Genomic DNA, 13,041 nt, shown 5'->3' with positions numbered 1-13,041 from the left:
TTCATTGAGAAAAAAGATATAATATTTCGAAAGGAGCAATTAAAAATTGTATTAGCACACAAGTGTTTGGTCCAACACCATTATAATTTCAAGAACTAAATATAAATATATTAATCATCTTCTGAAGGTGTCAAGTGAGAATAAATCTTTGAGCGTTTTAAAGAATTTATTGGCATAGAATCTAGATGAACAGATTAAAGATGATTTCTTTTCTCAGATGCTTAATACAAATATTAACTTCTTGGTCGATCTAGGGGTATTCTTAGTACAACAAAATATTCTTAATACAAAAATTTCAGATGCCATTGAAACTTTTCAGTTTTTTTTTTTCCCATCTATTTCTGAACCTCTATTTTAAATGTCACGACAAATGAGAGCAAACAACAATTTGGCGAGACAATTTCAGAATGACATGGCCATGTACCTAATTCTGGATGAGTTTGAAAATAGCATTTTTAGTTAACTGTAACAAAGTATTGCATTATTTCCTAGTGTTGTAAATATGGCACAGCTTTTTAACAAAAATAATTATGACAATTGTTTAGATTTTAAATTAGCTCTAGACATCCACTGTGACCTTCAGGACGAACTATTAAAAACCGTTAGCAGCTAGCATCAATTGCTTCAGTTCACAAATTTGACCACTGGAGGTCACTGGAGGCCAGTGTTAGGAACACACTCTTCAAGAATACCATTTATAATACCACAGTACAAACCTGGATGAGCTCAGCAGCTGGTTTTCTTCTCTTCTCAAAATGTTTTTGACGGTGCTGTTCCTGGACCTTCAAAGCCAACCCAGATCCCAAAATACCCTTGGAAACAAAAATCAAAATAATATTCACATTACGTACTGTCCACTGGAAAAGAAACAAACTCCCACAGAGACCCCTTTTCATTGATATATATACTCTCAAAGTACGAAAATTCACAGAAGCACTAATTATTGTGCCCTGTATCTGCAGAGACTAATCTTTCACCGAAATCACTGACTCGCGACACTATAGACATAATACACACCATTTCAAATGAAAAGAAACGTGCTTAAATGTTAGCATCGTGTTATTTAAATATATGCGTAGATATGTATTTTACAGGCAATAAATGTTACTGAACAAAATGTTAAAAATATATATAGATATATACTGCAGGCAAGCGCATATACATGCAGATGTGTAAATTTGATGTGTTTTATTCTATTATTATTTTTGCGTTTTGCTAAATCACTAACGTGAGTATATTATCTTGAATTTTCATTTATTTTCTCATACATGTTTTTTCTCGGACCTGGCACACCTTTGTACACCGTGGAGGTAACTCTTTTATACCTTGGGAGAGTTGGAGTGCCTTTACCCGGAAGACAGGTTGAATTTGCTGTTGCGTACCCAAAATACTTTTATTTTTACAAACAATTGTCCCTTTTCTCTTTCTATTATATGCCTGCATCCTATACTCCCCATAAAACCCTTCTTGACCTTTATTAGTCCTGGTCACACCAAGCTTTAACTGTCAATAGAGAGGAAGCGGAGAGGAGGGTCGTGAGGATGCAACAAGGAATAATTCTCTCCATGCCCCGGTGCTTCCTACAACCTTCCTCACTGCATGAGGGTTCACAAAGCCAATAAACATCTGTTGACAGCTCATTACAAGAGAGTAAGACCAAGATATATTACTGCCTAAATGTTTTCATTGGGGACAACCGGTAAATGCTTCAGAACACCCAGAAGCGCCAAGCAGAACTCGTTCTGCCAAATTGCCAGGTTGGGAACTTTCCACACCCAAATGTTAGTGCTGGGCAGAAGTGTGAGTGCAAGACCATATAGCTGCCCTACACATCTCTGACAAAGATACTTCTTTTGACTTTGGCCACAACCCCTCTGGTAGAATGTCCATTGATGCCCAAAGGTGCCACTTGGCCTGATAAGTCATAGTCAGAAACATCTGCAAATCTTACCCACTTACTGACTTTAGGGGCAGGCAGCTTCTGACTACACAGACACATTTGTTCTTCATAATTTACAGTAGGCGGATGTGAAACATTATCAATTTGCTAGCTCTCGCTGGTTTCGAATCTGCCGGCCCAAATTAAGAAAAAAGTGCAATGCAGACAGAATGCCCTGCACAAAAATACCTCATTCATCGCAGGAGTCAGACAGTGTAATTACCTCAATGGTAATTACATTAGGGTAATTACACTGCTCACCCCCATCAGTGCATGAAAGCAAGTCCTGATGTGAGGCGCCTCTCTGCTAGAGTGCCAAGAGGACCCTGCAGGGAGGCACTGCACAAAGGCTTCCTGAAGAGGAAATTCACTTCAAGTGCACTGTCAGAGGTCTGGCAATGTTCTTACATTAATGCAACGATCACTAACTTAAATACGTGACCGGGCCACTTACAGTGCTCCTAAAAGCAACTATGTATAATTTTTCCCCACTCAGGCAGGATTAAAGTAACTCTGATTTCGATCCGCTGTCAGAAATAAAATGTCAAATTTATCATCCTTCAAAATTCCTTTGAATACTTTGCCCACCCCTGCTTCTGATGCTTTCCTCTGGCCACAAATGTGATCAACCTGGGCTCAGAATATCTAGAAGAGGATGTGAGCTGTAAAACAAAATGGATAACGCTATTTACACATTTATCAAATCTCGGGCTTTGTCTTCCATGAAGGAAGATTTAGAACAAAACCTGAAAATACAATTTCTTGTTCTACATGCATTTTGACAGTTATTGCTGAAAACGTGGTCCAGGAGAAAAAATAACATAATTCGGAAGAATCGTAAGGTATGAACCACCTAACATCAAGGCCCTTCATTCCATCCTATGTTTTGCTTCACATGTGGGGGAGGGCCACACCGGTCAGTAAGACTGCTTACTGACTGGTGGAAGACAAGGGAAGACAGCCAAGCTAATGCCAATGGGGTAAGAGTGACTGCAAAACAAAATGGATAATTATGCTGTGAGCCCAAAATAGACTCTGTCACTCTCTTAGGAGCAGACACACATAATGTCAGTGACTGTATAACATGCACAAAACAATCACTGGCCATACTGCTGAAGGACTCCAAATAACTCAAAATAACAGTAGACCAACTCACCAGATATAATGTAATCATGATAGCGAGATGAGAGGACTACGAGGTGAGTGCAAGGTGAAATAATATTAGGGCAGTGGGAGTGTCAGAAAGGGCAGAGGGGACCATTATGGAACTGTTTCTGAAAGAGCTGATCACCCAGACATTAAAACCCAAAAGACTATCAAAAGTTTTCACCATTGAGCGAGCCCACAAGTCGCCGTTGTGGCCCCTTTGTTTGGCTGCCCCCCCAAGTACAAATATTGCTCGCATCTTTAATTTCTGGGGAGAGGGAAGCTATCCTCCAGGCAGCACGATCAACAGACAGAATCCAATATGAAAATGCCACAATCAGTTTCTTTCCAGACTTTACGCTAAATGTTCATAAACAACACCGCAATTTTGATAACGTTAAATAAGCACTTGCAGCCTGAGAATTCCGATATATGATGCTGTACCTGGCCAAACTAAAAGTTTAAAATGGTAAAACTTAGCACTTCAGAATGACCATCGAGGCATGATACTGGCTGGAGGGCTAGCACCCAGTCAGATACAATAAAGATTGACCATGAGGCAGTGAGCAAAACTGAGCTTACCGAGATGGCGCACGGCGCTACCGATCACCATCAAACACCAGCCTGGAAGGCACCAGAACTGAAGAAGGATCTGATGATATAGGCCAATGGGCATGAGAGAAATGTCAAAGGTGGGGAGATCACAACCTCAAATACCACTCAGTTAGACTAGGGGTTCCACCAAAGGTACTGGCATTGTGACCCCACATATGGGACAAGATAAAAACTTAGAACAAACAAGAGGGTTTTCAAGGCCTGAGAAAGCATTTGAAATGGGCACAACTCAGCTATATGTAATTGACACGTAAATAATGGGGCAACCGTCACTCTTTGATTTGGGGAGTGGGCAGTTGGAAGCCTATGATTCAGGGTGGTGGGGAGGTGGCGTTTATCAGTTGGGAGATGTGCCTATGGTTTATGTGTGTTATTCACTGTCACCAGCACCTGAAAAGGGACTGTCACCAACACCTGCAAGGGAAGCAGAGGTAGCAACCTAGTTGCCACCCTAACACAAATGTCAATGAGCATAGCATCTGCCTTTTCAACATCCGTAAGACTCACAGATGTAATCACACCATTCCTCACAACCGTACAATAAATATCGTATCCTGGAATGTAAATGGCCTGGGAAATCAAATCAATTCGGGATCAGTGCTGCGTTGCTTTAAGCAACAGTCCCCAGGCATAGGTATGCCACAAGAAATAGACCTAAAAGGTAACCACTGTAAAGCATTACATGGATACATGATGCTACTCCACAAAATGTCCATCTCTTTCATCCCCAACAGACATGGTTTGACCCACAGGGTAGATTTGTAATGCAGACAGGGCTCTGGGAAGGCCTGACATGGAACCTCTGCTCATTATATATCACCTCAAAACTTGATGCACAAGCCCTATTAGAGTTGGGTGCAATACTGCTGCGCCTTCCCCCTGGCATACCAGTCATAGGCGGCAACTTCAACCTAGCAGTCAGTGAAGATTGGAACAGACTATTCACAAAAGATAATCAGGGCATATAGCCCCCTCCTGGGTTTCTTGCCAGCAATCGGATTAGCCGACATATGGCGATCCCATTATCCACTGAAGAAGTAATACACATTTTACTCCACAGGGCGCAAAAGCTACTCTTGCATAGACTACTTCCTAACTTAACACCTACACATTGGGAAATAAATGAGACCTAGCCATCTAGCGAGGGGAATCTTTAGCCACTTCACACTCTGGGTGGAGGTGCAGGGAAGAGAGGAAAAGAAAGACAGGTTTTGGCCCATGGATGCTTGGTACTTGAAAAATAAGGACCATAGTGGGACATCCTAAGAGGATGACGAAACTGTATTTTCAAGAAAACACTCTACGATGTAGGGAATACATCTGTGAAATGATTGGCCTGCCTAGAATGCAGAGACGTTCTATAAGCTGAGCCCTGGCAATTAAGAACTCACCAAGGGTAGCAGTGAGATATCCTGAGATAGCAGAGGTATTTGCGGAGTACTACGTCAAAACATAAGCACCTGCCACCGCTCAATCCTCATCCAATATACAATAATTTTTTAATGACATTAAACTTCCAGGCCTTTCAGCAGAAAATATATAATTCCTAGATGTGGAGATAGAGGCTACAGGGAAATCAGCAGAAATTAGCTCAGCGCGTCAGGAAAAGTCATAAGACCTTATGGAGTACTCATTGAACTATATACAAGCATGTCCACCCAACTGTTGCTGCACATATACCGCAATATTATTAGAAGTTGGGGAGGAGGGGGAGCTACCACATGACCAGGGATTGGCCACTATCGCGGTCATTCCAAAGGAAGGAAAACCACCTGACTGTCTTAGAAGCCGATCTTGTTGCCAGATGCTGAAGCCAAGATACTGGCCAATATGTTGGAAATGAGACCAAAAATGGTAATACTGACATTGTTCCATCCAGACCAATCTCTCTTTATACCTAACAGAGGGACCAAACTCACTTTACAATGTCTATACAGAATCCAAGGATTGACAAGCACAGTGCTGGAACGGACGCTGATACTATCTCTCGATGCCACAACAGCATTTGACACACTCGAGTGGCCTTATATGTTTGCAGTCATGAAGAAACTGGGCTTTGGCCAAAGCTACGGATGGTGGGTGGAGTTTTCATACCATCATCAGCTTGCTAGAGTGAGAATCAATGGTACTGGAATCCAGCATTTTCAAGCTTGGTAGGGTTACCAAGCAGGAGAGGCAACTATTGTCGATGATATTCGCTCTGGCACTAGAAGCCCTATCCGGGTGGGTCAGAAATGACCCGCTTATCGAAGGCCTGAAATGGGCAGGCACATGGGAAGAAATACTATATTTTGCTCTACGAAGCTGACCCTGAGCAAACAGTCCAGAGGATCCTGTAAGTGTTCAAAATCTTTGGTAGCTACTCCAGATACACTATAAACAGGGGTAAATCCCAAATATACCCCCACATGGGAGGAACACCACACCTTAAACCTGACTGTGTATTGTCACAAAGACTTGAGGGATTTTAATACCTTGCCATCTACATAACTCTACATAAATCGACACAGAAACAGATTCCTTGCGGCAAACATGTACCATCTGCTAGCCAGATTCAAGCAAGATGTTAAACACTGGCGTACATTGCAGCTGGTGCTAATGGGCAGAATGGCACTATTCAAAATCATGGCCATACCTACATTCTTATATGCCCTGCAGAACACACCATACTGTGTACCTGCAGATTATTTCGAGAAACTGTATGCTGAACTGAGGTTGCGCCTGTGGAATGGAGCCTCCTGCGCATTTCACTCCATAAGCTATGAAGGAGGATATATGATGGAGGGATAATACCTGACAAAAAATACTACTGAGCTTCATAAGATTAGCCAGCAATCAGGGGAGACAGACATGCTAGGGGCACCAAGGGGTTTCCCGCACCACTATACAAGGCCCAGCCCCTGGGGACGCTGCCGTTCCACACTGGCATAGTGATTCCTGTGTAGAGAGAAGCAACTGCATATCTGGGATGGTAAGGCGCTCTCAGTGAACTAACCCCAATTTAGGACAGACATGTACTGAAATTAGCCCTACTGTTGGAAAGCTAAGCGCTCAGCCCTCAGGGCATCAATAGGAGACATATCAGAGTTGAACTTGGAAGGTAAAGCAACAAAAATGGACTTAAGAATCCCAGAAGCATAACAGGAGGAATGTTAGACAATTTGTCCAGGGTGGCACTCATGTGGGCCAACCGAGGTTCTTCGCCGTGCCTAAAAATTCTACACTGGCTTCCTGTAAAAAAACAGATCACGTTTAAAACACTATGTATGGTACACCAACATATGTATGGAAGTGGCCCAAAATATTGGACCCAGAAACTCACTTGGTACATGCCAAGGAGACAGCTGAGATCAAGCACTGAGTCACTTCTTACTCCATTGAGAATTCAAACTGCCAGGAATGGAGGTCGCGCTTTTGCCTTCTTGGCACCATCTCTTTGGAATAAAATGCCCCTCAGTCTGCGCACAACCTCTGAACATACGAGTTTCCGAAAGAAGCTTAAGACCTGGCTTTTCTGCTAATTTTAGCTGCTAACCTTCCTGTCAGAATCGTCTGCATGCGCCATGAGACTCTTTGGACGTGATATGTGCGCAATACAAATATCCTGAATTGACTTGACTTGATTTGACCTTTTTAGACCTGACCATGCTAGAAAAATTCAACACACAGCACACCTACTCAACATTGTGTTCCGGTCTTAGTTTTACCTGTAGCATCACAGTGCATTTTGGGACAACTAGTCCCTCGTGTTGCCAAACCTTGCCCCTCTCATGTCTTAGTGGTGGTACTCCATTTTGCATCATGATTCCTGATTCCTGCAGATACACTGACTTAATCAGACATGTTAGAATGGTGTGTCTTACTCTCAACTCCATTCTGCACTCCGTGTCTGTTTCCCAGATCTCCTCCCTGTGCCTGCTGACAGCCACAGCCTTCCCTTCTCCACGCTCCTTTATAGCCTTCCCATTTTTGGACGGTTCCCTGATTTTATGCACCTAGTGGATGACCAACTCCTGTCTCTGTCTCTGCACCTGTGCCCCTCTCCTTTACGTCCATATATTTCTGTCCATGAAGCTCAGTATCCAGTGGGTACCAATAGTCTTTTCTGCTAAAACCCCACTAGATCCCATTTCCTGTTGATGCTGTGATCCCAGGCTTTCCCAGGATTCCTTGTACCTTGATTCCCCTTTGTGCCATACTCCCTACTCTCTGTTTTGCTGTTTGGTCTGCCCTACTCCTGTTCCTTATTGTTGCTGCATCTCTGTCCCTCCTTTGACCAGTGGTTCGAGTTCTGTCTGCACACTCCCAACCTCCCTCTGTAGTGTGCAGATTATTGGTCTTGAATTCTTGTTCTTTATGTTGTGCCCTATTTCTTGAATCAGGCCCTGCTTTATCCTGAGCTTAGTTCCTGTTCTCAGTGTGCCCGGTCAGCACAGTACTCTGACCTGAAAGCTCCCGAGTGGGGAGGGGCCCTCTATGGACTTTGCAGGGGGGGGGGCTCAAATTTCGTTATGCATCTGCTAAATAGTTTACCCTTATTTGCTAAAATGTTCATGCAACACACCTCCTTTCCTACTGTGAATTGGTATTTAAAAGTAACACAGGTTTTCTTTTTTACTTGTTTTTGTTTCGGAGTATACAGCATCAGTACACATTTTATCACATGTAATCATATTGTGCGTAAAAGATGTCACACAAAGTACAATACATAGATTTAAGTTCCCTCCCTGGAGCTACACTGCCCCCGGACAATCCAGGTCAAAGGAAAACCAGGTTGAATGATAAGTCTCTAACTAAATCTCTAGCTCAATCTGTTGACACCCACACTGTACAGTTCTAACCAAGATCTGTGCTATGGACATGTTTATAGGACTAGGCTAGGAGTCCTACATGTTTTAGAGAAGTGTTACTGTGGAGGCGAGGTGCCCTTCCTATCTAAGGAGAGATCCTTCTCTGTCTTTAAGACAGATCACATTTTAGCCAAAAAGGGTTCAGTAATAACGTGTGGCCTCATCAAATACAAGAACTGGCAAAGTCAATGAGTTTGACATTTGTACAGTGCAAGCACACATAAACACACAACCCAACAATCAAGGAAGTAAACTAGGAGACAGACAGACATCTGTGTTTTCACAGGCAGGCATCTGCTGTGGTAAATAAATAAATAATACCCTATTTTTGAATGTATAAATGAATAACAGATAGCTCAATAAATAAGAGTCAAGATTCGAGGTAGTAGGAGTTTCGCAGGTTTATTACAGCATAAAGGACAGGAACAGGACAACCTGCATAGGAATAGGATGGCAGGGCCCAGCAGCTGCCGGGGCTGGATCTGGGATGAGCGCGCTCGCATTTAATAACAATACACAAGCATATATAGTAAAACAGTTGCATTACAGTACATATGATAGGCGGAGCAGTGGGTGGAGCAAAGGGTGTGACGCGTAGCAGTCGCGAAAGATAAGGGTGAAAGTGGGTGTAACAGGGCGTATACATAGACATGTGATGCAAACGTAACAGAATATGTCATGAATGGGGCGGAAACCATGGAGGGGGCTACCTAAGGAGCCGGGACCTCTAACCTGGTGGTGCGCGCAAGCTGGCAATGACGTATCACTAGGAGAAGCTGGGGGCTATGAACTCTGTGCTAGGAGCAGAGACTGAAGTCTGGAGAGTCAGGGCGACATGTACCTAAGCAGTATCTAGTATCTGATGTTTAGAGAACATGTTGATATAAACTAGAAGTCAGGAGGGGAAAGGCTAACTTGATTCTAAGACTGGACCATGCATTATTCTACATGTAGTGCGTGATGAAGAATATTAAATGACCATTAAATGCAGTATTTCTCTAACGTGGAGACGTGAAGGCTAGACAATGACGGAAACTATTGATGCAGTTCAGTAGCTTAGGAATGCAGAGAAGGAGGGCTGTACTGATAACTGGAATCATAACATATTCTTGGCAGACTCAGAGGCAGAGCCAGGCTGAACCGGGCACTGCGAGGCAGGAAGTAAGTGAAGGGTCGAGGATACAGGTGGGGGCTGTATCGCTCCTCAGCGAGGTTTCAGGAGACAGGGGCTGAATCTGGTGTCCAGGCCCTTTTGAGGCCTAGAAACGGGGACTTTACAATGAAATAACGTGCACACTGAGAGACGTGGCAACGTAACTTTACATAGGCCTGATATTCGTAGTATTCACGAGGACTGGAAACTGACATACTAGAGGTGGACACAACTATAATTGCGTCTTGAATCGAACATAGGGAATACATATGCATATTTAATCATGCACACATAACATATGATGGATGACACGTAGGGACACAGAACATGGCAGAATTTACTTTTCCACATTCCCTCCTTGTCACTACGTTTCCATCAGGAAACATCAATATTCATGATACCATCTATCATTTCATACAGTATCATTTGCTCGTCTCGAATTATCCTGGAACGGGATTTAGAACGGGGTTTGGGATTAGGAATACAAGAGGTAGCACAAATGCCGCAAATCGCAGGGCCACATTGTATACAGAGACAGCAGCTGAATATGATCGCTACTGCAATACCTAGGAAGGACAATATTTTCCATCCCCATGCGGAAATTATATTCCAGAACCAACCGGACCATGTCCAGGTGCCTGGATCTTGGTGTATCAGATGGGCAATTTTATGGAGTCTGGTTATAGCTGAATAAACAGACGGCGCGTTATTTGGAATGAAAATGCAGCAACTAGATCCGATGACTCTACAGGCCCCGCCCCTATCGGCCAGTATGACGTCAAGGACGAGACGATTCTGTAAAACGACAAATCTCATAGCAGATTGCTCTTCGGTTAAGTTACCTAGAGCAGAGGCAGTCTCATTTACTACAGCTTCGAGGGTTCTTGTTAACCTACGGATTAGCTTACTATTCTGGATAGGTCCTATAAAGAAGAAGAAACCTCTATTGAAATCTGTATACTGTTCTAGAGCAGTTTCAGTATAATCGACAATTGGGGACTCCCTTCTATGTCTAATGTGTACTAGATGTGTGTTTCTGTGATAATCAGATGGGGCTAGGAAAACTGGTGGCAGTAGGAAGGCAATGTAACAGGTTCCCTCCCAATCGAGGGGCAGACGAACATATGCAGTTTGACCACAAATAAAATAAGAATGACGTGAAGCTTTGAAAATAGATTTCCCACTGTCACTATACTTGACAATAGTAGTACAATCACTATGTCCTACATGTACAGAACCATAACTTCGGACACATAATTTGCCTTTGACTGGTAATACTGAAATAGCAGGTAAGTCTGGAGTAGTATCAGACTGAACATTCAGGACCATGAAATTCGAAGAATAGTTACCTAAATTATACACTTCATTTTCTAGATCTAAACCTGTTCTGTGGGGGAGACCTTGCTTGTCTGGGAAACATGTACTGTTAAGAAAAGACATATCTGTTGAGGATGACGTTAACGTGGACCATGCTCCACACGAACCATTATGTGAAAAAGGATAAGGAAAGAGTGGCAGAACTCCCTTCGGTGTCTGGAAAGGGGGGAGTCGACCACACACCCAACAATTAGTGGCATTGCTGGTCTGGTGTGAGTAATGTAACATGCGGATAAAGGAATTATTTCGCATAGCGAGGCGGTAAGAGAGTTCATGGGGAGGTAGGTCACTAAACATGTGCTCTACTGTAGCATTAGCAGACTTATTTACATGAAGAACTGGGAAATACAGGTAGAATGCATAACTGGTGCAGGAAATCATAATGCTGAGAAATAATATGAAACTTAGAAAAATGATACATCGGATTGAGTTTTGACTAACTCTCTCACTATGGGGGTCTATTTTATACATGTCAGAAACAGTCTAACCGTTTCACCTAGGGGAGGACTTAGACAATCAAACTGACTGACTTATTTTACTAGACCGGAGTTTTAACTTATACTCCTGTTGCGGAGTTTCCTCTAACAGGGGGGGTGTAGTAACATTGTCTTTTGCGGGACAGTCCTTAAAAATGGTGCTTTGGCAATCCTTCAAATCCTGGGAAATGTTCTTTAAGACGGGTTTCAGTCCATAAAACTTTTTTATATGAGAAAGGTGCACCCAGCCTTTGCGACCTTCCAACTTCACGGCTGTACGGGTGGTGAGGAGGACCTGTCGGGGCTCCTTCCAGCGAGGCTCCAGCGGACTTGATCTGTCAAAATTCCTCACCAACACCATGGATCCTGGAACGATTTCATGCGGTGCCACCTCGGTATTGTCTGGAAATGCGGCGGCAACCTGTGAACGACATGAGTTGAGGGCAGACATCAAGGAAGCTAGGTAATCTGTCAGCATATTACTTGAAACATCGGTAATACTTCGGGGTCTAGGAGTACCCCACATATTTGGGGGGCGGCCGAATAAGACCTCATACGGGGACAGACCTGATCTGGAATGTGCGACCATGCGCATATAAAATAAAGCCACTGGTAGAGCTACCAGCCAGTCCACACCTTTTTCTTTGCATACTTTGGCGATACGGATTTTCAGAGTCTGATTATGTCTTTCTACGAGACCGGCTGCTTCAGGATGGCGTACACAATGAAACTTCCACTGGTACCCTAACAACAGGGAAACGTGTTTCATGAGTTCAGATGAGAATGGCTGACCGTTATCAGAATATACGACTCTAGGGAGTCCATAACGGGGGAAGAACTCACGAACCAACTGCTTGGCAGTGGTCGCGGCTGTGTAATCTGGGACTGGATATGCTTCTGTCCACCTGGACAAAGCGCATACAACTACAAGGACATACTTGAAACCTCGACATCGCTCCATCTGAATATAATCCATCTGGAGGACTTCAAAAGGGTGGTCAGGGGGCTGGAATCCACCTTGTTCCACCGGGACACTTTTACCTGGATTAAACTGACAACATATCATACAGGTACGGACTTTCTGCTTGGCTGCAGCTCGTAAATGCTTGTTGAACCAAATATTCTGGATACTGTCTAACATAGCTTTTTCTCCTAAATGTGCTGGACTATGTGCGGTATTAATAATGACTTGAACCATAGAGTCGGGGAGAAACCATGTTGCTCTACCCTTCGTTAACCATCCTTGATCTGTCTGGACCCCTCCTTGTTCGGACCATTTCTTGATTTCTTCGGGAGTAGCATGTAACTGGATATCTATGACATCTAGTGTAGGGTCCTTAACTGTCATGCATGTAATCGGATCTGAAGTGTGTGTCATGTTAACTGGAATGTCTAGAGTCTGTGCTGTAAGCTTGGCTGTGCGATCTGCTAGATCATTACCTTGGGAAATAATGTCAGTAACTTTCGTATGTGCTTTGCATTTCA

General features: G+C 43.3%; 1 protein-coding gene across 1 annotated transcript in view; it reads right to left on the bottom strand.

The window, feature by feature from the left end:
- Positions 1 to 13,041, bottom strand: part of KCNQ3 (potassium voltage-gated channel subfamily Q member 3) — an 855,832-nt gene that overhangs the window by 195,965 nt on the left and 646,826 nt on the right. Inside the window, exon 7 of the mRNA XM_078685552.1 lies at positions 717 to 812. Within this exon, the coding sequence (XP_078541678.1) occupies positions 717 to 812 (96 nt within the window). The remainder of the gene's footprint in view (positions 1 to 716; positions 813 to 13,041) is intronic.

This window comes from Lissotriton helveticus, chromosome 4_1, assembly GCF_964261635.1.
Source record: "Lissotriton helveticus chromosome 4_1, aLisHel1.1, whole genome shotgun sequence".
NCBI classification, from domain to species: Eukaryota; Metazoa; Chordata; class Amphibia; order Caudata; family Salamandridae; genus Lissotriton; species Lissotriton helveticus.
Note: the sequence above shows the minus strand (reverse complement) of the source record. Positions and strands in the feature narration are given on the sequence as shown.